This window comes from Neomonachus schauinslandi, chromosome 4 (assembly GCF_002201575.2).
Source record: "Neomonachus schauinslandi chromosome 4, ASM220157v2, whole genome shotgun sequence".
In the NCBI taxonomy this organism is placed as follows: domain Eukaryota; kingdom Metazoa; phylum Chordata; class Mammalia; order Carnivora; family Phocidae; genus Neomonachus; species Neomonachus schauinslandi.
In genome coordinates this window covers 187,262,741-187,289,034 of record NC_058406.1, presented here as the reverse complement: position 1 = coordinate 187,289,034, position 26,294 = coordinate 187,262,741, and the positions used below count along the sequence as shown (strand labels likewise).

The following is a 26,294-nucleotide window of genomic DNA, read 5'->3' as shown; positions in this document are numbered from 1 at the left end:
CAAGTGCATCCCGCTGTGGCGCTGCAACCGGCACGTGGAGTCGGTGGACAAGCGGCACTGCTCGCTGCAGGCCGTGCCCGAGGAGATCTACCGCTACAGCCGCAGCCTGGAGGAGCTGCTCCTCGACGCCAACCAGCTGCGCGAGCTGCCCAAGGTGAGCGGCCGTCCGCACCTGGGCACCGGGCGGCGGGGTCGGGCCGACCGCACCCTCCTCAGCGATCTCGGGCGCTGGCACCAGGTGGCAGTGGTCATCAGGTGCGCGCCTGGGAGTGGCGGGGCCGGGCGCAGCCTAGGAGAGCGGCGGTGGGGCGAGAGCCGCGGCCGTGGTAGGTGGGACGGGGTGGACGCAGGGGGAGGTGAGCCTGGCCTGGCAGGTGGACACCAACCTGCTGGGCTGCTCCGGAGGCGGGGAGCCCGGCCCTGGCCTCGGCCTGCTCGCACCTCCGGGGAGCTCTCGGAGAGCTCCTTGGCCCTGGTAGGGCTGAGGTCTGCAGGCTCTCCAGCTCTCCTTGCGGTCGCGCCTCCTGGCCAGCTTGCTTTCCTTCTAAGGCCGCTCTGGAGAAGAGGCTGAAGAAAGCAGCTCGAGAGGATTTTCTTTCTGGAGACAGGGTGCCGAGTGGCCCAGGGCTTGGGGGCTGAGTGCCGCGCCCCGTCCTGGGCTTGGATGGGAGGGCTCTGTCCCCCGCCGTTTCCAGGAGCCTTCAGAGCTGCTTGTGCTTGTGGGGCTTCACTGCTTTTGTCGAGTTTTTTGGGGCTTTTTTGTAGCTAGCTGTCAAGTTCTTGCCACAGACTTGGGCCGGGGTGGTTGGGTGCCGTGGCAGAAAGCACTGTGGGCCCTGGCAGGCTCCCTTCCTGGGTGGGTAGAAGAGGTGCTGCAGGTGGCGAGTGGAGTCTTGCGGGAGCACCCAGGGAAAGGAACGGAGAACCGCCCAGCTCGGAGCAGATGACTTTTGGGCACGTGAGGTCCGCCCTATGGGAAGATGGCGGCAGGGAAGGCGTCTGAGGTGATGTCAAGGCACCAGATGGCAGAAGTTAGGAAGTTAGAAGTGCAGCCAGGTGTGGGTACACGATTGTGTCTCCTTTTTTTTTTTTTTTTGCTGTCGACGGGGGTGATGAGGCAGGACCCTGGGTTCCTGTGTGGCCTGGAGCAGGCAGAGGCCCACGGGGTCTGTGACTTGTGAATTCGTGTCTGCTCTGGAGGGGCCCTCTCTTACAGGGTCTGTCATCCCCTGACCCCACTCCCTGCCCGCAGCCCTTCTTTCGGCTGCTGAACCTGCGCAAGCTGGGCCTGAGTGACAACGAGATCCAGCGGTTGCCCCCCGAGGTGGCCAATTTTATGCAGCTGGTGGAGCTGGACGTGTCCCGGAACGGTGCGGAGCCCAGCGCAGGGCTGGGGTGGAGCTTACGGGTGGCAGGAAGGGCTTTGAGCTCTTGGGGACTCTGGGTGTGTCTTCACGGTGACCCCTCTCCTGTCACAGACATCCCCGAGATCCCGGAGAGCATCAAGTTCTGCAAGGCCCTGGAGATTGCAGACTTCAGCGGGAACCCCTTGTCTAGGTGGGTGGTGGCCGTGGTGGGGGGCAGTGGCGGGCGTGGGGGCTTCCACAGCCCTGTTCTGGACACCTGAGGTTCCTCTTTCTCTGGCGCAGGCTCCCCGAAGGCTTCACTCAGCTGCGCAGCCTGGCCCACCTGGCGCTGAATGACGTGTCCCTGCAGGCGCTGCCCGGGGATGTGGGCAAGTGCGTGCCCTCCAGGGCAGGGGTACTCGGCTCAGCCCCACTTCTCCCTCTCTCCCCACTGTCCCTGCTTCCATCACTCCCCTCCCTGATCTCTCTTTCAGCCTCGCCAACCTGGTGACCCTAGAGCTCCGGGAGAACCTGCTCAAGTCCTTGCCTGCGTGAGTGGGCGCGGGTCTTTCTCCAGCACTTGCTTGAGCCGCGGGCCTAGGGGGCCTTGGGCCACGCGACCACAGCAGAACCTGCTGTTTGTTCTGTAGGTCTTTGTCTTTCCTGGTCAAGCTGGAACAGCTGGATCTGGGAGGCAACGAGCTGGAAGTACTGGTATGGAGAAGGCGGGGCCGTCGTGGGCCAGGGGGGCAGGTGAACCTCGGGCTGTTCCTCTGAGCCTGCCGCTCTGTCCCCATCTGTTGCTGCAGCCTGATACCCTCGGGGCGCTGCCCAACCTCCGTGAGCTGTGGTTGGACCGGAACCAGTTGTCAGCACTGCCCCCGGTGAGTGAGGGTGTGGCAGCCCTTGGCTGGCACCCGGCCGTCCCCTGACCCTCTGTGCCCACCCTCAGGAGCTGGGGAACTTGCGACGTTTGGTATGCCTGGACGTGTCGGAAAACCGGCTGGAGGAGCTGCCCGCGGAGCTCGGCGGGCTCCTGCTGCTCACCGACCTGCTGCTGTCCCAGAACCTGCTGCAGCGGCTTCCTGATGGCATCGGTCAGCCCCAGCCTGGGCGCTGGGAGGGGCGTGGCTGGCGGTGAACCTTGGCCTAGAGGGGGGCCCTGGGGGGAGGGCCCTGACTCTATCTGGGCCCTGAGAGATGCCCCCGAGAAGGGGAAAGGACGCTGGGGCGAGGGGTGACTGGGTGCTGCTCCTGAGGAGCCGAGGCGTGTCGTGGTGGCAGGGTGTGGACGGCGAACGGGGCAGGGCACGCGGGTGTGCAGAGCTGTCCCCTCTGGGGCTGGGGAGGACGGGGCAGGCGGCAGGGAGGAGTGCTGCCCTGGGCTTGGGCGGGGCTTTTCCGAGCTGGGTGCTGCATGGGCAGCCGGGCCCTCCACCCCACTCGGCCCTGTCGCCACGTCTCCCCGACCCAGGTCAGCTGAAGCAGCTGTCCATCCTGAAGGTGGACCAGAACCGGCTCTGTGAGGTGACCGAGGCCATCGGCGACTGTGAGAACCTCTCTGAGCTAATCCTCACGGAGAACCTGCTGACGGTATGGCCCGGCCTGGCGGGACCGGGGGAGCGAGGATGGGGGGCCGCTGTGTGGTGGGGCCTGGCTGTCTGCTTGGATGGGGGGATGTTGGCAGGAAGCAGTTGGCGGGGGGTGATGCCCATGGACGCTGGAGACTGCCCTGAGGGGTGCCCCTCTCCTTCCAAACCCTAGCGGATTTCTGCCAACCCCTGGCCCTCCCTCTTCCTGGCCAGGCTCTGCCCCGCTCTCTGGGGAAGCTGACCAAGCTGACCAACCTCAACGCGGACCGGAACCATCTAGAGGTGCTGCCACCGGAGATTGGAGGCTGCGTGGCGCTCAGCGTCCTCTCCTTGCGGGACAACCGCCTGGCCGCCCTGCCGCCGGAGCTCGCCCACACGGCTGAGTTACATGTGCTAGACGTGGCCGGGAACCGGTGAGTGCCCAGCCGCCCGGCCCGGCCCCCGCTGAGCGGACTGTGCCCACCGGCCGCCGCTGAGCTGACCGTGCCCACCGGCCGCCAGGTTGCAGAGTCTGCCGTTTGCGCTCACCCACCTCAACCTCAAGGCCCTATGGTTGGCTGAGAACCAGGCACAGCCGATGCTCCGGTTCCAGACCGAGGACGACGCTCAGACCGGCGAGAAGGTGCTCACCTGCTACCTGTTGCCGCAGCAACCTCCGCCCAGCCTCGGTAGGTCCGGCAACCGGCGGCTGCGGGCAGGGGTGGGTGCGGCCTCAGACAGGCCCGCCGACGTTCGGTTTCCTTAGAGGCCCCAGGGCAGCAGGGCAGCCCTTCAGAGAGCTGGAGCGAGGCCCCGCCCAGCCGCGTGAGCGTCATCCAGTTTCTGGAGGTCCCCACGTGCGGCGACGATGCTGACGGGGCTGCTGCTGAGAAGCGGGTATGGCGGGGGGCTGCCTGGGTGGGCTGCCTCCTCCCTGCCCTCCCCTGACCCCTGCCCCGCCCTGCCCCACTCTGCACCCTCGTGCGTGTTGCAGGGCCTGCAGCGTCGGGCCACGCCTCACCCCAGCGAGCTGAAGGTGATGAAGAGGGGTGTCGAGGAGCGCCGAGGCGAAGCCCACGCCCGCCAGCCGGAGTCCAGGCCGCCCTCACCCCTGGAGGAGGTGCCTGTGGGAACCCGCACAGAAGGCTTGCACCTCTCAGGAGCCCTGGGCGTCTTGTCAGCCTGGCTGTGGGGCTCTGGGGGCCCGGGCTGGCCGGGGGGGGCGGGGAGGGGTCCAGGGCCAGGCGTGCTGTGCTCTCCACAGGGCAGGGCCGTGTCACGAAGGGCTGTGGGGTGGCCGCAGGAGAGCGTGTGGCGTGGGCGTGCGGGGCAGGGGCGCGGGGGAGCCGGCCGCGGCCGCGTTCCCGGTGACATAGGCGATGGAGATCGAGGCCCGTGGGTCCGCATGCGGGCGGTGGGGGCAGGATCGTCTTCGGCGTAGGGAGCTGGGACCAGAGCGTGCAAACCCAGTCCTGCTCCTTTAGAGGTCTGCAGCCACAGGGCTAGGGGAAGCTTCGGGGTCCGGAGGGTGACACCTGTGGGGGGACGCAGGGCAGGCCCCCCACCCTGCGAAGCTGCATTTGCAGAGCCGTGCTCCCGTCAGGGCCGTGGGCTTTCTCAGGCTGCCGTTCTCCTGGGAGCTCGTCTGGTTCTTGTTTTTCGGTTGCGTGGGGAAGATCTTTGAGGGGCCGCGCCACGGAACTGTGGTTCTGCACGGCCTCTGTGGAGGCTGGGACAGACCACCCCCACCTGTGCAGGGGTGACCCCGCCCGGGGTGCTGCAGACTGACCCCCTGCCCACCCGGCTGCAGGACAAGAGGCTGAGCACCGGGTCTGGTCTGAGTGAGGACTCGCAGCCGTCCGCAGGTACAGCCTCCCAGGGTGAACCCGAGGGGCCGCTGGCCGAAACACAGGGGCTGAGCCAGCAGGAAGCCGCCGCCAACACCCAGGAGGAGGCTGCGGAGGAGACTTACGAGGAGGTGAGGCTCGCGCCGGAGGCTGAGCAGACGTGTGGGCAGGACCAGTCAGCGTGCGGCTGGGCCTCCCGGGCGGGCTCTCCCCTCCGGAGCTCAGCTGGGCCTCTGCCAGCCGTGTGTGTCCCCACACGTTCCCTTGCGGGCTCTTCCCCGGCCCCGAGCATGGTGTCCGGCGCCTCTGGGACGCCGGGCCCCTTGGGGGCGGGGGCAGGCCCTGCCGCGGTGCTCACGCCGGGCTTCCCGCAGCCCACGGTGCGCTTCGCGGAGGACACACTGCTGCTGCCCCCTGGGGAGGACGGCGAGAGCGAGGAGGGGCAGCTCGCGGCACCCTGGCCCCTGCCCGGCGGGCGACAGCGTCTTATCCGCAAGGACACCCCTCACTACAAGAAGCACTTCAAGATTTCCAAGCTGCCGCAGCCCGAGGCGGTTGTGGCTTTGCTGCAGGGAACGCCGCCGGACGGGGAGGGCCCCGTGGGGCCCGCGGCCTGGCACAACGGCCCCCACACGCCCTGGGCTCCTCGGGCCGAGGAGGAGGAGGCCGAGGAGGAAGAGGAGGAGGCCGAGGAGGACGAGGAGGAGGCGGCAGTGGCTGAGGAGGAGAAGGAGGAGGCTCTGGTGTCTGCACCCTCCATCAAGGTGGGTTTCTGTTCACACACCCGCTCGAGCCGGGCTGCCCTGGCCCCTCCTCGTCAGGCCGCGGTCCGTGCTGGGGTCTCCGGCGGCTCGCCCAGCGGCTCTGGGCCCATGTCCCGGGTCTGGCTGTCGGGGGCTGGGGGTTGGAGGGCACCCCCAAGGGCTGCTGACTCCAGGGTCCTCCTGGGTTGGGTTCAGACTGGGGCCCCGGGGTCTGGCAGCTGCATCACTGCCTGGACTCTTCCTTCCTCGGGTCCTCCTCAGAGCTGGCCTTCGGGCCCACTGTGGACCCTCACGCGACTCCTGTCCCTGGCCGTCAGGTGGGCGTCAGGGGCCCACGAGAGGTCCCGCCTGCTCCCTGGGGACATCTCGCTCCACGTGTATCTGACGTCGAGGTTTTGTCCTGAGCACGGGCGTGATGCTGTGGCAGCTGAGGGGCCCAGGACAGCCAGACTCGGCCTCAGCCCGCTGTGGGGTGCCCCCCGACCAGCTGAGGCTGCCCCGTGTGGCCACACTTCCAGACTGGACGGGAGGGGCTGGTGCTCAGGCTGCGGGAGCTTGGTGTGGTGGTTCCTGTCCTTTCTGCTCTTGGCGGGGCTGGGTGAGGCGGTGGCGGGCGGCAGCTCACCTGCATGCCCTCGCTGGTCCCGTCCTAACAGGGGGTGTCGTTTGACCAGGCCAATAACCTGCTGATAGAGCCCGCACGCATTGAGGAGGAAGAGGTCTGTACTCGCTCTCTGCTTTGTGCTCTGGGTCCCGGGCTGCTGGCCTTGCTTCCTGGGCTGCGGGCTCTCGTGCCTCCTGCCCCTGCCCCGCTCGCCAGACCCCTGCCCCATAAGAGCTTCTGCCCCCCTCCTCAGGGATGGGGCCTCCCGGCTCTTTGACACAGACGGACAGACGTGGAGTTGGGGCCTGGGGGAGGTAGCCAGTCTTGACGGGGGTGTTGAGATGGCATCTGCAGGTGGGGCAGGGCCTCGGGCCTCCATGCAGGTGTGCCCTGCCCCGTGCAGCCCCTCTGTGCTGCCTGGGGCCGCCCAGGCCACCGGACAGGACCAGGCCCTCCCCGTGCCCTGCCAGGCCCACAGGCAGCCCCCAGACAGCGAGGGTCTGTTCTGTTTCCAGCTGACGCTCACCATCGTGCGGCAGACGGGGGGCCTGGGTATCAGCATCGCTGGTGGTAAGGGCTCTACGCCCTATAAGGGTGACGACGAGGTGAGGAGCTGCGGCTGCCTCGGGGACCCCTCTCCCCCGCATCCCGCCTTTTCTCCAAGAGGCTTCTGTGGTTTTGAGGGTTGCCGTGCCACGCCCCTTTGGACCTCACAGCCCACTGTGTTCTGGGCACTTGCTCAAGCTCAGGGCTCCCTGCCCCCCCAGGTGACTGGCTGCGACTGCTGGCCCAGGACCGACCCGGGCGGCTTAGTTAGAGCCGGTGGGGGGTGCCAGAGTTCTCCTTGGCACTCTGCCTTCTCTCCCGTATTGCCTCTATTGGGTTTGGGGTTGCAGATCGTCCCAGGAGCTTGACCTGTGGCCTTGGGCTCCGCGGCACGTGGGACTTGCAGTGGTGAGGCAGCCCAGGTTGGCCGCAGGCCCGGTTCTCTTCTTCCCATGCCCTGGGGTCTCTGCAGGCTTTGCAGGGCGTTTCCAGGCCTTCCAGTTGCTACCCCAGCAGGACAGGGGGGCCCCTCCACGGCCTCTGTCCTTTCTCTCTGTTCAGCTCCCACTCGTTCTCCAGGGCATATTCATCTCTCGGGTGTCCGAGGAGGGCCCTGCAGCCCGGGCGGGCGTCCGAGTGGGTGACAAGCTCCTCGAGGTGAGTCAGTGATGCATCTGGGGCTCCACACGGCCCCGGCTGTGTCGGGAGCAGAGGGTCACCTGGGGAGGTGGTCAGCCCTCCAGCGAGGTGGGCGGGGGGCGTTAGTCGTGCCCTGGAGCCTCGGCAGCTGTGTCGGGGGGCTCCTGGGAGACTGTGTGCTTGTGCTAATTACTGACGCACCAGGATGGAGTCTGAGGGCCACCGGCCCTTTCTGCGGGGCCTGGAGGGGGCCGTGGACAGAGGCCGTCGGGCCAGGCAGGGCTGAGGCTGCACCGCAGCTTCTAGGGGGGAGCCGCCGCGGCCCAGACAGCAGGGAGAGCTGAGGGGAGGGAGCCTCACGGAGCCGCGTCAGGGTGGAGGCTCAGGGTCAGACGCCCAGTGACCCTGGGCGTCGTCAGTCGTGGGCTACTTGGATGAGGGACAGATGGCGGGGGATTGCAGGGCTGGGGACCCAGGTGAGGACCAGCAGGAAGGGCAGCCCCGTGTTCCCGTCAGCCTGGCTCGCGTCCTGCCCTGCCCCCACCCCCGGGGGTCGCGCAGTCTGGGGGCTGGTTAGCCTGCCCGGAGTCCTGCGGCTCGTTCTCCTCCTGTCTCCCGTCTGGGCGGGGCGGGCGGCATACTCAGAGCCCTCGCGTGGCCACGGCCCCGTTCGGACAGGTGTCCCGCTCCGCAGGTGAACGGCGTGGCCCTGCACAGCGCCGAGCACCACCAGGCTGTGGAAGCGCTGCGGGGGGCCGGCGCCACCGTGCAGATGCGCCTGTGGCGGGAGCGCATGGTGGAGCCCGAGAACGCGGTCACCGTCACGCCTCTGCGGCCCGAGGACGACTACAGCCCTCGGGAACGGCGGGGAGCTGGCCTGCGCCTGCCCCTGCCCCTGCCGGAGCCCGCCGGGCCCCCCCGCCAGCGCCACGTGGCCTGCCTTGTGCGAAGCGAGAAGGGGCTGGGCTTCAGCATCGCCGGCGGGAAAGGCTCCACGCCTTACCGGGCTGGCGATGGGGTGAGGCGGGTGCGGCGGGGGGCCGGGGCGTGCTTCAGGGGGGGCCGGACAGGGACTAGACTCACTGGCCCTGGCTCTCTGCCCCCCACCCCCGCAGGGCATCTTCATCTCCCGCATCGCGGAGGGGGGCGCCGCCCAGCGGGCGGGCACTCTGCAGGTTGGCGACCGTGTCCTCTCGGTGAGTGGGGGTAGCGGGGCCTGTTCACTGCCCCATCCACTCCGCTCACCCCACAGGGCACCCTGACTGGCCACACTCTTGCAGATCAACGGGGTGGACATGACTGAGGCCAGGCACGACCACGCCGTCTCCCTGCTGACCGCCGCTTCCCCCACCATCGCCCTACTGCTGGAGCGGGAGGCCGGGGGGCCCCTTCCCCCCAGCCCTCTGCCACACTCCCCCCCCCCCCCCATTGCAGCCACCACCGCCGTGGTCACTGCCACCCCTGGGGACTCTGGGCCGCTGAGGCTGGCCTCTAGCCTGCTGGCTGCTGCTTTGGAGGGGCCGTACCCAGTGGAGGTAAGACCCCACGCCCCCCGTAAAGTTTCAGGTATGGGGCGTCGGTTCTTCCAGGTAGGAAAGCAGGTGCTCACACGTTCTCCGTTGTGGTGCCAGGCCCCTAGGGGTCTGCTTCATAGGTCGCCACATCTGCACGTGGTCTTTCGTGTGCTTGTGTGTCCTGATGTGTCCGGGACGCCTCCCCCCCCGCCATCCCTAATAACCTGACTGCCCCCACCTGGGGCTCGTACACCCTCTGGGCTGGAGGGGCGCCCCTTTGCTGCTCCCAAGAGGTTCATTCCAGCCAGCCCCTCGGTATCGTATCCCCAGGAGATCTGCCTGCCGAGAGCCGGGGGCCCTCTGGGGCTCAGCATCGTTGGGGGCTCCGATCACTCCAGCCACCCGTTTGGTATCCAGGAGCCTGGCGTGTTCATCTCCAAGGTAGAGCAGGCCCCACAGGCGTCTCCGTGCTAGGAGGGCCCAGCCCGGGCATGGGGCAGCAAGGCCTCCAGCCCGCGGGACATCATCCTCTCCTGACAGGTGCTCCCACGGGGCCTGGCTGCACGCAGCGGCCTTCGGGTTGGGGACCGCATCCTGGCAGTGAACGGGCAGGACATTCGGGAGGCCACGCACCAGGAGGCAGTCAGTGCCCTGCTTCGGCCCTGCCTGGAGCTGGTCTTGCTCGTGCGGAGGGACCCCCCGCCCCCGGGCATGCGGGAGCTCTGTATCCAGAAGGCCCCCGGGGAGAGGCTGGGCATCAGCATTCGAGGCGGCGCCAAGGGCCACGCAGGGAACCCCTGTGATCCCACAGATGAGGGCATCTTCATCTCCAAGGTGAGGCCCCTCCTCGGCCAGACCCGCCCCACTGGGTTTCTCGGGGGGCGAGGGCCCAGATGCCGGCCGGTCCGGAAGCTCCAGGCCCCGGTCTCTGCAGGTGAGCCCCACGGGAGCGGCCGGGCGCGATGGCCGGCTGCGGGTGGGGCTTCGGCTGCTGGAGGTGAACCAGCAGAGCCTGCTCGGCCTGACACACGGCGAGGCTGTGCGGATGCTCCGCGGCGTCGGCGACACCCTCACCGTGCTCGTGTGTGACGGCTTTGACACCGGCACCGCCGTCCCCACCGAGGTCAGTGTCTGTCCTGTCAGCGGCCCGCGGCCCGGCCGGGCGTGTGGCCAGGCCGCTGCGAGGCAGTGCGTGGGGGCGCTGCGGGCCGCGCCAGGCTGTGCCCGGGTGGGACGGCGCCCAAGAGCGGGGCACGATGGAGCCGTGCAGATGGGCAGCACCTGCAGGGTGGGGGCGGGGGGCAGCCCCTGCGGCCCCTGAGGACCGCACCTGCAGACACGCACGGGACCCCCAGCCCGTCCAGGCGCTGTTCTGTGCTGGCAGCCCCTCAGCAGACAGCTTGCTCAGCAGAAGCCCCAGTGGGGCACGTGGGGGGCCCAGCTGTCCTGCCCGGCCCCCCAAAGCAAGGGCCGGCGGCCAGGACCAGGACTGGGCTCCAGAGTGAGCCCGGCCCGCATAGTGAGCGACTCTGGCTTCTGAGCCTCGGCGTCCCCTCTGCTCAGGAGGGGCCTGGAGCTTCCGGACCGGCCCGGCAGCCCCTCAGCAGACAGCTGTCCCCCACTGTCCCCACGCTGTCCCACCTTCTCCACTGCTGTCCGTGGGGCCCCTGGGCGTAACTGACACTCCTCACCTGCAGAGGGACAGGGTGGTCAGCGCAGGTCGGCCCGTGCGTGGTGGGTCTCTGGGTTGGTGACTTACTACCGGTGAGGGCTCGTCCTTCGGTGGGTGTCGTCTGCCGACGGGAACGGAGCCTGCGCTCGTGCCCCTCGCTCCGGCCCAGGCGCCCCTCGCTCCGGCCCAGACGCCCACGACCACATCTCCCTCCATCTTCAAGGGAACCCTGGTGGTTTCCGGGGAGGAATTTCTCGTAGGACTTACGGCTAGACCGGGTGGTCCAGAGAAGCCTTTATCTTTTATCTATTTCATCCGTGCGTTTAGAGGTGTTTCAATCAGTACGTTTACTGATTTTAAAGCTTTTTATTCGAAGAGAAAGAAAAAAACAGCCGCGCAGCGAAGGGTGCGAACATCCACTGGGTTACGGGGGGGCGCACACACTTGGATGTGCTTGGCGGTCCCTCCCCGAGTCACGTGTGCCTTCCTCCCGCGGGTGGCCATCCAGGGGTTCTCAGCACATCAGCCAGCAAGCCTGGGAGCCCGTCTTTGGCTTTTAGGGAGTTTGTGCAGGAAGGCGCCCTGGGGTGACCCTGCGTGCCCCCCACCCCGGCCGCCAGCCTGGGCGCTCGGATTCATCTCTCTGTCCTGCCATAACTGACGTGCACTCTTTCACCTTCTGAGCATCAGCCTCTTGTTTCATAGGATACAAATGTTTTTGTCACTTTTACTTTTTAAGAATGGCTTCTCTGAGGCTTTAGAAATCTAAGCCTTCTGGCTTCCGGCTCACACTTGCCCAAGCGCATCTTCCACTGGCTTCCCCAGAGAGCTGGTGCTTTGGGCCGTGTCCTCACTCACCTTCCCCTTCAGCCCTCCCTCACTGCCCGCACTGGGGGAGGTGCTCCGGCCTGTCCTCTGTGCATCGCTCTCCCACCTTCTGCAGACCGGCCTGCAGGGAGGAGCCCCCCCAGCCACGCCGTCCAGGCTCCCTTCCCTTCATCTTGTCCGCATTTTCAGGAACAAGCTGGGGTCTTGGAGATCTCCGGAGATGGCAGCTGGAGTGTTTTTTTCTTGCTGAATTCACGGGTCCGTATGTTGTTGATGTTTGTGGCCACACTGTGCCCTTGTTGGGTGTGCGGCTGTCTGCCCGGTGGGACACCTGTCACTTGACAGCTTCCTTGCTCTCTGGAGTGAGCGGGTATCCAGCTGTTTCCTGCCCTGGCGCCGGCCGTTTCCAGGGACCCCTGGCCCTGAGAGCCCAGTCGGGCCGGGCAGCACTTGGAGCCTGGGCTGTGGATGTTTCTAGAGAGAAGCTGTGAGTTTGTACTGTTATTTTGTAAGTAGGCTCCACGGCCAACATGGGGCTTGAACTCATGACCCCGAGATCAAGAATCGCAGGTTCCTCTAACTGAGCCACCTAGGTGTCCCCATTATTTCTTTGTGCAAAATACAAGCAAATACATAAAGTAATTTTAAACTTGGAAAAAAGTGGCAAGGATAGGCCATAGAATGTCTCGCTCAGAGGCCCCGTGCGCGCCTCTCCAACTCTCCAGCTGACCCACGGTGTCCTTCATAGCAGAGGGCTCGGTCCAGGGGTGCACAGGCGTCTGGCCACCCCATCTCCCCAGTGTCCCCGACCCTGACCTCGTGCAGAGTGTCCCAGGGCTGCTGACCGCTGCACAGATGGCGGTGCGGCCCGTTGCCGACGGCCTCCATAGGGCTGTCCCCGGGTTGCCCCACCCCAAAGTGGCTCTTTCCCTTTTGGAATTAGTATGTGTTTTGTGGGGGTGCTTCGAGAGTGTTCATCCCATTCCTGGGCACGTCCCCACCCGCCAGCGCTAGCACTGTGCTGTTTGCTGCATCAGGCCCGCGCGTGGGCCACAGCCGTGTTCTATTCGTGGCTCCTTCCGCGTTCATCCGTTGGCTCTGCGCTGCTAGGGCGAGGCTTCCTCCCCCGTGGTGGGGCTCCCCCGTTTGCTGTTACTGCCCCTCTCCGGCCTCTGCGTTCTTTCATGGGTGGCGGTTTGTCGCTGTGGCTGCTGGTTTTGTGCCCCGGACCCGGCTTCCGGCCGGCCCTTCTAACGTGGCTCAGCGTCCCGTGAGCAGCCTCCTTCCTGGCACCTGACACCCTGCGCTCGCCCCGTGCTCTCCCGCCCAGCCCTGCGTCCTGCTTCTCCAAAGAGCACTGGTTCCTTTTAGCGGAAGGTGGTATTTAGAAGCCAAGACCTGGGCCCTGGGTGTGCTCGCGGCCTCGGGACGTCTCATGGCCAGCGCGTGAGTGTCTCCAACTGCGGAAAAGCATGCGTTCACGTCCTGCCCTATGGGGCAGCCCTTCCCTGTGCGTGTGGCCTTCTCTGGCAAGAGGAACCAGGCGGCGGCCTTGCCTCGCATGCTGCCCGCTCGGCCCCGCCGTGGTCTGCAGTCCTCCCTGGCCTGAGGGCCCCACCTCTCTGGGGCATTCCAGAAGTCGGGAAGGTGGGCTCCTTAGTGTCTCTCGCTACATCTTCTACTTTTGTCAGAATCCCAGCGCTGGTTGGGCCTCCTGCGTGTCCCTGCCGAGCCCGCATCTCTAGGGTCTTTGTCCACAGCTCACGGTCGTCGTACCCACCTTGTGAGCGGCACCATTTGTCGTGACAGCGTCCCCATGTCTGCTCCGTGCTTCCGGCCTTGAGCTCCCTCTTCCCTGCAGGGGACCCCTCCTGTCCTTGCTTTCCGGGGGGCTGCTACCCCGCTCCCTCCCCTCATTCATTCTCTCACTTGGCTTTTCTGAACGGCGGCTGCACTGGGTTTGTGTTTCGGCCACACTGACAGCCGCCCCCCATCAGTGGGGGCCGTTCATTTCGGGGGGTCTCCCATGCCGCCCCCACTCTGGTTCCTGCTGTCGGTCAAGGCCAAGCTATCCCCCTCATCTCTCGTGAGGTTGGAGAGAGCCATTCTGTGTTTCCGTCTGTGTTCACCCTCCGAGTCTGTGGTCAAGGCACAGTTCATGGCCACACGCTCTTGCCCTCCGTCCCCCGCCCTGCCCACCGGGTCCGGGCCACCAGGCAGCGGGCTCTCCCTTGCTCGGAGCCGCTGGGTCTCTCCTGCATTGTGGCCTTTATTTCAGAGTCCTTTCTGGGTGCTCGCGCTGCAGATTCCAGAAACAGCCACCAGGCACCCCGCGGCTCAGTGTCCACAGTCGGCCTCCCCTGCCTCCCGCCACGAGTCAGAATGGCCCCGACACCCATGATGTGCATCCATGACCTTGGCTAGCCTGCGTGGCCAGCGGTGCTGTCACAGGCCTCCCCACCCCAGAGGCCGCCTTGGCTGTGTGGGTCGCTGGCAGGTCCTCAGCTGGGGCTCCAGTCTACCTCTGGAGGGGACGTTGGAGACCGGGGGTCCCGGCCCTCAGCCTGCTCCTCTCCTCAGGTGTCCCCGGGCGTCATTGCCAACCCCTTTGCGGCAGGCCTCGGCCGCCGGAACAGCCTGGAGAGCATCTCCTCCATCGACCGGGAGCTGAGCCCCGAGGGCTCCAGCAAGGTCAGAACCACCTGCAGCCGGCGGCCGCGGGGCTGGGAAGCCCAAGGCTGCTGGTCCCTGACTGGTGTGCTCTCTGCCCGCAGAAGGAGCTGCCGGGACAGACCCCGCAGTGGGGACTAGAGGCCGTGGTGAGTGACTGGGCGCCCCTGCCCTACACACCGGGCTTCTCTTCACACTCGGGCCCCGGGGTGCCGGGCTCTGGCTGCCTCCTCCCTGCTGGGGCGCTGCAGGGCGCAGGGTGGACACAGTGCAGGGGGCAGGTGGCTGCAGCCCGCTCTCGGCAGCATCTGCCGGCCCCCCGCTTGGGTGCAGACACGCCTCCCCTGTGTGGACTCTGCTCCCCAGGGCCAGAGCTTGGAGAGCCTCAAGCTGGACTACCGCACTCTAGCCGCCGTGCCCAGCGCTGGGGGCACGCACAGGGTCAGTTTCCGAGTCACTGGCCTGCTCTCCGTCTGCTCATCTTAGCTCCGTCCTGCCCGTCTGAGCCCCTGCTCATCACTGAGACCCCAGGGCACGGAGCTTGCAGGCAGGGTCTGCAGGGGCCGTGGGCCCCCACGCTGGAGCTCTGCGTCCTGACCTGATACCGGTCTCTCTTCGTCCTCGGGGCTCCTGGGAAGCCCCCCTCCCCTTCAGAGTCACTGAGCAGGCTGGGGAGTGGGGAGCACAGGCAGCTCGAGGCCACCGGAACCTTTGGGGGTCCTGATGGGATCGGGCAGGAACAGCCTGGAGCAGCTTCGAGAAGGGGAGGGGCTGGGCAGTGGCCCAGTGCTGACAGCTGGGGGGCGGGCACTGGGCAGGACGGAGAGTTGGGCCTCATCCCTCCCCCGAGAGCCATGAACAGCCCTGCCCGAGGCTGTGCCCAGCCGGCCGCGGCTCAGAAGTCCTACAGGAGGGCGAGTGGTCACTGCCCGGGCTCCGTGGGGTGGGGGTGGGGGGGTTGTGCTGGGGGCTTTAATGTAGACCTTCGCTCCTTAGCCACGAGCAGCTGAGTGGGAAGCCCCCAGGAGGGGTGGGGGCCTAGCGTGGGGTGGCAGGTGAGAGCTGGGGCCTCCCTGGCTCACACCGCTCCAGAGTACATGGGGAGGGTAGGGGTGGGGGAGCTGCTCACGGACAGCGGAACAGAGCAGCAGAACTCCTCCTCGTGGGGCCGCAGCCCTGCCTGACCCTCCCCCCGGCACTGCCTGACCCCTGCAGGTACTGTCTGGGGCGACAGGAGGGAAGATGGCTGAGGGCCCCTGCTCCCCCAGCTGCCAGCAGGTGAGTGCCCACCAGGTGGGGGTGGAGGGCAGCGCCCCCTCTTCCAGGGAGGTGGTGCTGCGGGACAGCCGCTCCCCTCCAGCTGCCACTCCTGACTGTGAGGGCACGGCCCGGAGCGCCTCCCTGGCCGGGGGTGGTCGGCGATGGGGGTGGGGGGGCTCCCTGTGGCCCCTGGGCAGACAGAGCTGGGTGGTCAGGGATGCGTCACCGCCACCTGCCTGCTTGCGTATGAGTCCCTGGGGGCCACCTTGGTCCTGCTGAGGCTCCCCGGGTCTCCTGCATGGGAGGGCCAGGCCATGGGCACCCCCCTTGCCGCGCTGCAGCAGGGGGTAAGCACAGGCCAGCTCCCAGCCTTTGCCCCTTCCCAGCAGACGACAGACAGGCGAGTGTTGGCCCCGTGCCCCTGGATACCCACCCCGTCCACCCCCCCTGGCTCCAGGTCTCTTTCCTCCACCATCCCCCCCATCCCCTTACCTGAACCCCAATCCCTCTTTCTGGTCTCTGCCCCTGCGTTTTGCTGAGAAAACTGGCTTGGGCCTGGCCGGGGGGCTCCGTGGCCCCCAGGGATAGAGGGGATCCCCGCCTTGTGAGTGCTCAGATCCACAGGACACGGAAGTCAGAGCAGCGGGTGGGGACAGCTGGGGGGGGTGGCGGCTGCAGCCAGGATGGCTGTCCTCCCCCGGCTCACATGCGCCCCCCTCCCTAGCCCCCATCCCCACCCTCCCCCGACACACTGCCCGCCAACGTGAAGCAGGCCTACAGGACCTTTGCTGCTGTACCTGGCCCACACCCACCGCAGAATACCCCTGCCCAGGTACGCGGTGGGCAGCCCGCCCTTCTCCCGCGCATGCGCATGAGGCATGCGCCCAGAGGGGCCAGGTCTCAGGACCCGCTTCCCACAGCCCCCCGCACCCGGGCCCACGGCCTCCCCGGAGCAGCTGTCTTTCCGTGAGCGGCAGAAGTACTTTGAACTGGAGGTGCAGGTGCCCCAGGCCGAGGGCCCCCCCAAGCGCGTGTCACTGGTGGGTGCTGACGACCTGCGGAAGATGCAGGAGGAGGAAGGTAGGTGGCCAGAGCGGCAGGTGGGGAGGGCCTGGGCCAGGGTCTCACCTAACCCTCCCCACCCCCACCCCAGCCCGAAAGCTGCAGCAGAAGAGGACGCAGCTGATGCGGGAGGCGGAGGACAGCGGGCTCACCCTGGACCTGGACGGGGAGGCCCCCGAGGAGGAGGAGGAGGAGCCACCCGAGCCCCCAGCCTGGGCCGGCCCTGCCCCAGGGTGAGCGGCAGCCCTGAACGTCTCCCGGGCGTCCCCGTGCCCGTGGCACCCCACCCACCTGGTCCTCCTGCCCTGTCTCCCGCCCCAGGCTCAGCCCCTCGTCCCCGCAGCCCCTTGGGGGCGGCGCCCCGGTGCGCACAGCCAAAGCCGAACGGCGCCATCAGGAGCGACTCCGCGTTCAGAGCCCGGAGTTGTCCGTGCCTGATCGGGCTCTGTCCCCTGCCGAGCGGCGCGCCCTGGAGGCCGAGAAGCGCGCACTGTGGAGGGCAGCCAGGTGAGGCCCTGGGGGCCCCGGGAGGCCTATCCCACCCCCGCTGCCGCGCCCGCCCGCCCGCCCGCCCAGCGCGCCACCTCCCGGTCGCCCGCAGGATGAAGTCCCTGGAGCAGGACGCTCTCCGTGCGCAGATGGTCCTCAGCAAGTCCCAGGAGGGCCGGAGCAGGCGCGGGCCCCTGGAGCGGCTGGCCGAGGCCCCCTCGCCCGCACCCACCCCGTCGCCCACTCCCGTGGAAGGTCCGTAGCTGGGCAGGGGTGGGGGGCCCGCCCCGCGGCCCAGACCTCTCCCAACGCCCCCTTCTTGTCCCCCCAGACCTCGGGCCCCAGACCAGCACCTCCCCCGGACGCCTGGTGAGGAGCCAGCAGCTGTCACCTGCCCTGAACCCCTCCCCAGACTCCTCCTCCCTCCCCCTCTTCACGCTCTCTGCCTTTCTCCCTCACGCTGTCCTTGCAAGGCCTTGTCTGGGAGGAAGTTTGACTACAGGGTGTTTGCAGCCCTCCCTTCTTCCAGACCTGTCTATGACATGCAGGTACCGGGCCCGCCCACAGGCCAGCCGCGCTCAGCTTTGCTCCTGTGCCCGCCACCCGGGCCTGTCCCTCTCTCTCTGCCTGTCTCGAGTCCTGTTCCGTGGGCGCGGGGCCTCCCCAGCCAGCTCCCGTCCTTGGCCAGGGCGCCACGGGGACCCCCACCCAGGTTCTTGGGGGCGGCTCCAGGCAGGCCTGGGGTGCAGTCCTGACCTAACTCTTCTCCCCCTCACAGTCCCCAGATTTTGCTGAGGAGCTGAGGTCCCTGGAACCATCTCCCAGCCCTGGTGAGTTGGCAGGCTCAGCCCTCAGGGTGCACCCAGGGTGCCCGCCCCGGCCCCCGAATCGCTCACTGCGTGCCCTGCCTCGCCCACCAGGCCCGCAGGAGGAGGACGGAGAGGTGGCCATGGTGCTCCTGGGCCGGCCCTCGCCCGGCGCCGTGGGCGCTGAGGACGTGGCTCTGTGCAGCAGTCGCCGCCCCGTGCGGCCCGGGCGCCGTGGCCTGGGCCCTGTGCCCTCCTAGAGGCCCCGGGGGCCACCCCCGACCTGGGCGGGGCCCTGCCGGCTGCACCAGCACCCTTGCCCTGAGTCTTTTACCTGGGTGTTAGCATTTTAAAGAGACCCCTCAGGAGTTCCGGCCGCTGACTAACTGCCCCCTCCCCAGCTGGGACCCGCTGGCAAGACTGTAACTAGTGACGTTTGTACAACCAAAGACTCTATTTTGTGGTTTAAGAAGAATAAAATTGACTACGTTTTACCTCTTGTCTGTCCATCTGTCTTACCCACCGCCCCCCCCACAAGGCTGGGCCCCCGTGCCCTGCTCCCCACTTGGTGCGTGCACACAGGACGCAGGCAGTCCCAGGCCCCGAGGCCGGCGGCCCAAGCTTTATTGGGGCTCGGCCCTAGGGGTCCCCAGGGGGCGCAGCACCCACACAGGGAGCTGCAGCTGCTTGGCCGGTGGCCGCTGGGCCTTGGTGACGAAGATGACGCGGAAGTGCCCCAGGCGCGGCGCCTGCAAGCGCGAGGGGCTGTACTCAGGCTCGTGGGCAGGCCGCAGCAGCGACAGGTAGCCCTCCCGCTCCAGGAGCCCCTGGCTCAGCAGCTCCCGCGCCAGCCCCGGCCGCAGGGCCTCCAGCTGCCTCCGCACCACAGGGAGCAGGTCCGCCTCGCGCAAGTAGAACACCAGCGGCTTCCCGTACCTGCGGGGCAGGCCGGTGGGTGAGGCGCCCGGTCGAGGGGCCCCGCCTTCCGCCGGCTCACCTGAGCGCCCCCAGCAGCGCCAGCCAGATCCTGTCCGGCCGCAGGTGCGCGGGGTTCACTGCGTCCACGTAGTTGGTGTCCTGGTAGCGCAGGAAGGTGGCTGCCTGGCCCTAAGGGTCGATGACAAGAGGCCACCTGGGAGCGGCCACCAGGTCACCGCTGCCCACCCAAACGCTCCGCCCGCTGTCCCACTCAAGCCCGACCGCTGACCGGCCATCGGCGCAGATGTGGTTGCCCACATCCTTCATTAGGACGTCGTGCAGCTCGGTGACCCGGCATTTCAGCCCGCGCACCACCTCCTCCCCTGTGGAGTCGTAAGTGGGCCGGGGCTCCAACGGGAGGACCCGATCCCTGATCCCCCTCCCTGGGCCCGGCCCCCCAGCGCCGCCCACCCTCCTGGGTCTGCTCCCGCAGCTCTAGCCTGGCCATGGCCAGCGTCTCCTCGGCCTTCCGGGCCTCCAGCCAAAGCCGGTCCACTTGGGTCTCTGCGTCCCTGATGGCCTGCGGGAGACGAGGGGCCCCAGGCTCCACTCAGAACGAGGCTTTACCCCCTCCACGTGGGGCGGCCCAGACACCTGAGGAGGGGGGGGCGGCCCCCCTCCCCGCCCGCCGGGGGGGGGGGGGGGGGGCTGCTGCTGGAAGGTGGTGCCCACGCTTGGGGGGAGGGGCCGCAGGCCCCCGGAAGCCCAGGCCAGGGAGGGAGAAAGCCCACCTGCAGGGCGAGCTCAGCCCGGCCTGGGCAGCTCGGCCCACACTCCGCGCTCGGCAATCCTCCGGCGAGCTCACAGTAGGCCTGCTGCAGCTGGGCGCGGGGACCGGGCCGGCCTGGCCTGCTGCCCTCCAGACCCGCTCCATCCCTCTGAGGCCAGGGCCAGCCTGCCTGTCCCCACCCCCGTCCCTGCACCAGGGGGCCGCTCACCTGTGTGTGCGCTGCTGCTGTGCCCTTGCCAACTGCGGGACGTTGAGGTTCATGCTGGGGGGGGGGTGGCCCGGTCATCAGAGGCCCTCCCTGCCCCCCCCCAGCCCCCCGCCGCACCGCTTGGCCTCTGCCGCCTCCTGGGCCCGGCGCTGCGGCTCGGCCTCCATGTTCTGGAGCATGGCCTCCGTGAGGCTCAGGTCCCACGACCGCAGCACACCAGCCACGGTGTCCAGGGAGGCCACCTAGGCACAGACGACACTGGCCGCGAGCTCAGAGCGTGTGTGCCACGCTCTGCCTCGCTCTCCCATTTTATGGAAAAAGGGCGCCAACTGGCAGAAACATGGCCCCAAAGCCTTATCATGGTGCAGCTGCCCCCCAGAATGAGACACCCAAAGGTCCTCTGGCCTCTCCATCCCTTTGCCGGATCCCCCCCTCGCTCCACACCCCCCGCTGGCCAGTCCCCCAGGCCCCCTGCAGGCGTTCCACTGCCTTTGGCACACCCGGGGCCCACCCTGCAGTTCCCTTCCCTAGCCGTCGGGGCCCGCACGACACCCCTCCAGGAGCGGTAAGGGGCCGGCCGCTGCAGGGGAGGGGGTGCTCCTGGCCACGCTCACACACACACCTGCTCCGGCGGGCTACCGTCATCCGCGTACACCCGGGGGTCGGCTCCGAGCTTCAGCAGCACCTCCACGGCTTCCAGGTGCCCCCCGAAAACTGCTCGGTACTGCGGCGTCCGGCCGAAGGCGCCCTGCGCGAGGGGCTCCTGAGCCGGGCTCCGCGGGGGCGGCCGTGGCCCCAGCCCCGGCCCCGCGCCCACCTTGCTGTTGGGGCTGGCGCCCTGCTCGGCCAGCAGCTGGATGGCCAGGGGCTGCCCGCCGGCCGCCGCCTCCGACGGCGGCGTGTTCCCGCTGCAGTCCTCGCTCTCCACCAGGGGCACGCGCTGCCGCCGCCGCCGCGCAGCCCCCGCCTCGTCGTGGCCCACGCCCCCGCGAGTCAGCCGCTCGGCCGCCTGCGCGCAGGCCCGCGGTGACCACGTGACCACGCGCGGGACACCGCCCCCCCCCCGGGCCGCCCCGCCCACCGCCCTGCCCGCCGCCCCGCCCACCTGCCGCGGGACCGCCTGGATTTCGCCCACGTCGCCGTCGAAGGCCGCCTCCCGCAGCCCGGCCCCGCGCTGCTTCTCCGCCCGCCGCCGCCGCTCGGCCGCCTCCTCCGCCTCCCGCCGCCGCCGCGCTGCCTCCTGCTCCCTCCGCACCAGGGCCATGAAGGCCTGCGGGCAGAGCCGGACCGAGGGAGCCCCCGCCGCCCCCACTGCCGCGCAGGCCGGCCTCACCTCCCTCTGCCGCTGGTGGTCCTGGTGCGCCCGCTGGCGGCGGGCCAGCTCCTTTCCTGGCCAGGAGCTGCCGGAAGGCGCGCTGGATGACGGTGGCGGCTCGGTCCTCCGCAGCCGGTCCTGGGGGGCCGAGGGGCTCAGGGGTCCGTCCAAGCTGCCGTCCAGAGCCCCTGGGGCCTCCCACACCGGGTGCGCCGGATCTCTAGGTCCACATGCCTTCCCACCCAACCAAGGGCCAGAAATGTTCTAAAATCCACAAAGGCAGGGGCGCCTGGGTGGCTCAGTGGGTTAAGCGGCTGCCTTCGGCTCAGGTCGTGATCCCAGTGTCCTGGGATCGAGCCCCGCATCGGGCTCCCTGCTCGGTGGGACGCCTGCTTCTCCCTCTTCTCCTCCCCGCCTCCTCCCCCCACCCCATGCTCTCTCTCTCTCTCAAATAAATAAAATCTTAAAAAAAAAAAAAAACCCTCAGGGTTGTAAGTTTGAGCCCCATGTTGGGTGCAAAGATCGCTTAAAAATAAAATCTTTAAAATCTGCAAACGAGGCCACACTGGATTAATCCACCAGCAGAGAGCAGAGGAGGAGGTATGAGAACTGAGCTGAGAGCAGAGGGCGGGCCGGGGGCCTCCTGACCCTCCTTCCCCAGCCGGGACATAGCTGGGGCCCCCGGAGAGCCAGCTGCGGAGGACCAGCTGGAGGAGCTAGTAGGGAACCTGAGGGGTGGTGAGGAAGACGGCCTCCAGCACAGAAGTCCCATGCACCCCCCAGGACCCCTCCCCGAAAGCCGGAGGCCCCCCTAGCATTCAGGCAGCCACGTGTGGAGGCTGGGCTGGCCAGGCTGAAGCGGGGGTCCCCACCCACCAGCCCACTGGGACTCAGAAGAGGGAGCCTCAGGCTGTTATGCCCCCGCACACCAGCCACGGCGGGACGTCTGAGCGGAGGCCGAGCTCTGGACGCCGCCTGCACCCCACCCCGTGGGCTCTGTGCCCGCCTGAGCTCGGTCGGTTGCCTCTCGGGCCTCCGCGTCACTCCCCACAGGGCTTTTCAACAGCCTAATGCTCGAGCGCTCGCAGGCTCGCGAACGTTTGGAACTGCTTCGCGTGCTTCTGGAGTTCTCCAGGCCTCACAGCGCTGACCACGCTCGGCGGGACAGACTGTAGCGGACAGCACGGCGACGGCGTGGTGGCCCCACGGAAACAGGCCATGAAGCCCACTCCCCGACAGCTCCGTGAGTCACGAAGGAGCCTCGGAGGGGTTCAGTGAGACAGGGTCAGAGACTCGGGAAGAGTCAGGATGGAGAGTGGGTGCAGACGAGGAGACCCAGGGAGGGCGCGCTATTGCGGGGAGTGGGGATGGCGATCGTGGATGAGACGAGCGGAAACTCTGGGAAGCAGGGACCAGCAATGCGGAAAATATTTAGAGATAAAATACAGAAAAACTTCCCGAAGTACATCTTAAGAGTGACAAAAAATATACCGGTAATCAAAACGACTGGCACATCCTAACCAGGTTGTTGAACCTTAAAAAAACAAAAGCTCCTCAAGCAGCCAGCTAGAAACAGAAAGCAAGTCAGGCTCTGCTGCAATGCTTCACATTTCACAGCCACAGTGCATGTTACAAGTCGGTGATCAGTGTCCACAGAATTCTGAAGGGTTAGCGTTAGCTCAGGAAGATTCAGGACGCACTTCTCCCAGCCTTCCCACCGACTGCGATAGAAAGATGGACAGAATGACTCTATCATAACGTCTGGGTGGAAAAGCCGTAGGGGAGTGCAGGAGGGTGGCCCCAGCCCCGGAAGGGGGCTTCACTTGGCAACACCCACGGGAGGGAGGCCAACAGCCGGGGCAAGGCTTGGGCAGACAGCGCCAAGGGGACAAAACTCTGCGTGCAACCCAGAGCCCTCAGTAAGGCTTTGGGTTTGGGCTTGCCAGATTGAGCTAATAAAAATACAAAATGCTATTTTGGACATGTACACACAAGAAAAGGATTCGTTGTTTATCTGAAATTCAAATTTAAATGAGTGCCCTGTATCTTATCTGGCAGCCCTATTGGGTAGAAATCCTGAAGAACTCCATTCTTTGGGAAATGAAAACCCTCATGGGAATGGAAGGCCCAGCAGCAAGTCACTCAATGCTTGATGGGATCAAGGCGCTCTGGAGTTGCCCCTCGCCTTGATGCTGGCCAGAGACTAAGTCTTCGCTGAAGAAGAACGTCGTCCAGAACTTTGGCATATCTCCAAAAAAAAAATTTTTTTTTGAGAGAGAGTGTGTGTCCACGCGCCGGGGGGTGGGCAGAGGGGGACGAAGAGAGAGAATCCCAAGCAGACTCCACACTCAGTGCAGAGCCCAGGGCAGGGCTGGATCTCAGGACCTGATATCACAAGCTGAGCCGAAATCAAGAGTCGGACGCTTAACCGGCTGTGTGACCCAGCAGCCCCCTCCAAAATGTTTAATATGCAACGTATGGCACCAGAAGGTAATCAGGCAGATGAAGAAACACAGTATGAGGGAAAGATGAAGAAAATGGTAAACAGCAGAAGTAAACTCAGACAGAGCTGATGAGCAGCTCTTAGACGCGGACTTCAAGTGACATGTTCAGGGAGTTAAAAGACAGATTAAAAAGTCTGGGCAGAGAACTGGAAGCAATAATAAAGAACCAAATGGAAGTTCAAGAATGTAAAAATACAAAACCTAAAATTAAGAGTCTGGTGGGTAGACCTAACGGCATTACGGACACGGCTCCCACAGAACCACTAAGCTGGGGCGCGATGCAAAGGGACGCGATCGGCGTCGAGGCGCAGAGACAAGAGGAGAGGTCTAATACCCAGGTAACTCGAGTTGCAAATGGAAAGGACGGGGAGGAGGTAGCAACGTTTAAAGAAAAATTTTCAAAACTAACAGACATCAAGTCACAGCGTTGACATGTGTTATAAATTCCAAGCGGGATAAGTATGAAAACAAGCGGGGAAACTCACACACACACCAAAGCACACCACGGTAAAATTGCTAAAAACTAAACACAGCAGGAAAAGTCTTTAAATTAGTGAAAGGAACGGGTGCCTGGGTGGCTCAGTCAGTTGAGCGTCCGAGTCTTGGTTTCTGCTCAGGTCATGATCTCAGGGTCGCGAGATGGAGCCCCGTGTTGGGCCCCACGCTGAGCGGGGAGTCTGCTGGCGGTTCTCTCTCCTTCTGCCCCTCCCCGGCTTGTGTGCTCTCTCTCTCTCTCTAAAGTGAATAAATAAATCTTTAAAAAAATAACTTACTGGCAAAGCCACACTGAATTACAGGTGCCAGCCCTTCTGACTCCTAAGGAATTTGCCTTACACGCTAGCCTTTCCAGTGCTGAGGTTCAAATTTGTGCCTCGGAAATCACTTGTCATGTTTTCTTTTTTAGCATCGATTGGGAACAGTTGAAAACTTAAATCCTCAACTGCCAGGGTCTTCTATACTACTAGTATGTGTTTAGCAGAAAACTAACTCCGTAATGAATGGAATTCAATTCCACACATGGTTTGTTCAAGCACGCTTAATAAGTAGCCTATTTTTTAAATGTCTTTTTTAAATGTAAATATTTGGATGAAGTTTTTAAAGTTTGTTTTGATATATTCATTTGCTACACCAACCATGGTTTCAGAATTCACCTTTTGAGCTAATTGGTTTCAGAATCTGTAAAATGAACCAAGAATCTTGTGTATCAAACCTGTCACACAGACATATGAGAATAATGTGTTTATAAAGCATGGATCTTAGGGGGAAAAAAATAAAATAAATAAATTAATTAATTAAAGGAAAAAAGATATATTACCTTCAAAGGGATAAAAAAATAAAATCAAGGGGCGCCTGGGTGGCTCAGCTGGTGAAGCATCTGCCTTCGGCTCAGGTCATGATCCCGGGGTCCTGGGATTGAGCCCCGCGTTGCCCTGTGTCAAGGGTCCCTGCTCAGCGGGGAGTCTGCTCCTCCCTCTCCTCCTCCCTCTGCCTCTTCCCGGGCTTGTGCGCGCTCTCATGCTCTCGCTCTCTCTCTAAAATAAATAAACAAAATCTTTAAAAAAAATCAGGGTGAAATAAACACACCTTTGGACAAACAGAACTTGGAGGGGCCTGGGCAGCCGGTCTCGCTGGGCAGACGGACACAGGGTGTGCTGCTGGTGGGAGAGAGCAGCCGGGCCCGGTGTGCAGGTGCGGGCAGGGATGCGGTTCAACAGAGAGAACATCACAAATACCTGAGCGTTCACACACCCACAAAATAAGAGCATATGAGGATCATAGGGGTGGTTAAGGGTGCGGAGGCTCGTGCGATGTCAGGACAGCAGGCAGTCACGCTAGGCTTGAAAACTCCAGGGCAGGTGGCCACGAAAAGATTAGTCTAGAAACATCATGGCAGACACAGCATGAGGTGGAGCCCAGCAGAGCAGGCCCTGCACGAGCCCTCTCCCTGAGCACGGGCAACACCTGTGACTTGCTTCTGGCCGATACAGCACGGCAAAGGCGATGGCGCTTCCCGTGCTGACGTTCGTTATACCCTATAGGATTCCCTCCGGCAGACTGGCCTTACAGCAGCTGGGGGCCATGCTGGGGAACCGCAGGCCGTCTGTGAGGCCGAAGAGCACCTACGGCCGGCGGCCAACGAGGAGCCGGGACACAGGCCCACAACCATGGGAGACGAACCCGCCAACAACCTGAGAGAACCTGCAGTGCGTGCGTCCCACACGAGCCTCCAGATGAGACTGCGGCCCGGCCAGCGTCCAGATGGCCGCTGCAGGACCCCGAGATGGGGAGCATGCTGTCTTTAGTTGCTACGTGCGGACCCACTTGTTAGGCAGCAGCAGGAAATGCAAAGTTATGCCCGACTGCTAGTGGCAAGTGAACTCTGAAGCAATAAGCATCGCTGGGGCTAAGGGAAAAGGCCCCAGAATAAAGGGAGCCGTCCGCCAAGACAGCATGGCTCTTGCAAGGCCATCGGCATCCGGTAACCAGCTCCAAAACACATCAGCACTATGAAGAGAAACTGACGAATCTAAACCCATAGTAGGAGAGGTAGCACACGTCTCTCAGTACTGGTCCGGACAAACGGCCCCATAAGCCGAGAATAAAGGGAGCCGTCCACCGAGACAGCATGGACACAGCAGACGTCCACGACATGCTGGCAGACTCGCCCAGCTGATGGGTTGAGAGCGCCGAACCCGGTCACCGTGAGGCTCGTTCTCCCCACGCGCACACGGAAGACTTACCAAAACTGACTGTAACCTGAGCCATAAAGCACATTTTAACAGACATCACAGAGTTCAAATCATACAAAAACACACTTTCTGAATATAGCTGAATTAAGCTTAAAATCAAATAAAGTAACTAGAGATACCCATACATTTAGAAATTCTGAAATACATTTTATAATAACCCACGCATCAGCGGGGAAAACACAAAGAAAATG

At 65.0% G+C, this 26,294-nt stretch overlaps 2 protein-coding genes across 2 annotated transcripts in view; one reads left to right on the top strand and one right to left on the bottom strand.

The window, feature by feature from the left end:
- Positions 1-18,112, top strand: part of SCRIB (scribble planar cell polarity protein) — a 23,393-nt gene extending 5,281 nt beyond the window's left edge. Inside the window, exons 2-38 of the mRNA XM_044914362.1 lie at positions 5-154; positions 1,253-1,370; positions 1,479-1,557; positions 1,650-1,739; positions 1,841-1,897; positions 1,997-2,060; positions 2,156-2,230; positions 2,299-2,443; positions 2,821-2,939; positions 3,152-3,351; positions 3,440-3,606; positions 3,684-3,814; positions 3,912-4,037; positions 4,728-4,895; positions 5,139-5,528; positions 6,185-6,247; positions 6,648-6,737; positions 7,258-7,335; positions 8,012-8,335; positions 8,433-8,513; positions 8,598-8,852; positions 9,162-9,272; positions 9,372-9,665; positions 9,766-9,954; positions 13,912-14,022; positions 14,106-14,150; positions 14,368-14,442; positions 15,217-15,279; positions 15,986-16,093; positions 16,182-16,341; positions 16,415-16,556; positions 16,645-16,830; positions 16,925-17,067; positions 17,144-17,181; positions 17,286-17,360; positions 17,591-17,642; positions 17,733-18,112. Of these exons, the coding sequence (XP_044770297.1) occupies positions 5-154; positions 1,253-1,370; positions 1,479-1,557; positions 1,650-1,739; positions 1,841-1,897; positions 1,997-2,060; positions 2,156-2,230; positions 2,299-2,443; positions 2,821-2,939; positions 3,152-3,351; positions 3,440-3,606; positions 3,684-3,814; positions 3,912-4,037; positions 4,728-4,895; positions 5,139-5,528; positions 6,185-6,247; positions 6,648-6,737; positions 7,258-7,335; positions 8,012-8,335; positions 8,433-8,513; positions 8,598-8,852; positions 9,162-9,272; positions 9,372-9,665; positions 9,766-9,954; positions 13,912-14,022; positions 14,106-14,150; positions 14,368-14,442; positions 15,217-15,279; positions 15,986-16,093; positions 16,182-16,341; positions 16,415-16,556; positions 16,645-16,830; positions 16,925-17,067; positions 17,144-17,181; positions 17,286-17,360; positions 17,591-17,642; positions 17,733-17,878 (4,908 nt within the window). The 3' untranslated portion in view covers positions 17,879-18,112. The remainder of the gene's footprint in view (positions 1-4; positions 155-1,252; positions 1,371-1,478; positions 1,558-1,649; positions 1,740-1,840; positions 1,898-1,996; positions 2,061-2,155; positions 2,231-2,298; positions 2,444-2,820; positions 2,940-3,151; positions 3,352-3,439; positions 3,607-3,683; positions 3,815-3,911; positions 4,038-4,727; positions 4,896-5,138; positions 5,529-6,184; positions 6,248-6,647; positions 6,738-7,257; positions 7,336-8,011; positions 8,336-8,432; positions 8,514-8,597; positions 8,853-9,161; positions 9,273-9,371; positions 9,666-9,765; positions 9,955-13,911; positions 14,023-14,105; positions 14,151-14,367; positions 14,443-15,216; positions 15,280-15,985; positions 16,094-16,181; positions 16,342-16,414; positions 16,557-16,644; positions 16,831-16,924; positions 17,068-17,143; positions 17,182-17,285; positions 17,361-17,590; positions 17,643-17,732) is intronic.
- A 30-nt stretch (positions 18,113-18,142) lies between these two features.
- On the bottom strand, positions 18,143-22,069 carry IQANK1 (IQ motif and ankyrin repeat containing 1). Its single transcript, XM_044914361.1, is given in 13 exon segments — positions 18,143-18,554; positions 18,616-18,750; positions 18,826-18,919; positions 19,008-19,116; positions 19,328-19,610; positions 19,613-19,776; positions 20,157-20,282; positions 20,352-20,543; positions 20,640-20,804; positions 20,868-20,921; positions 20,923-20,987; positions 21,726-21,759; positions 21,992-22,069. Coding segments are annotated over 13 exon segments (1,812 nt in total). The 3' UTR covers positions 18,143-18,241.
- Between the last annotated feature and the right edge of the window lie 4,225 nt (positions 22,070-26,294).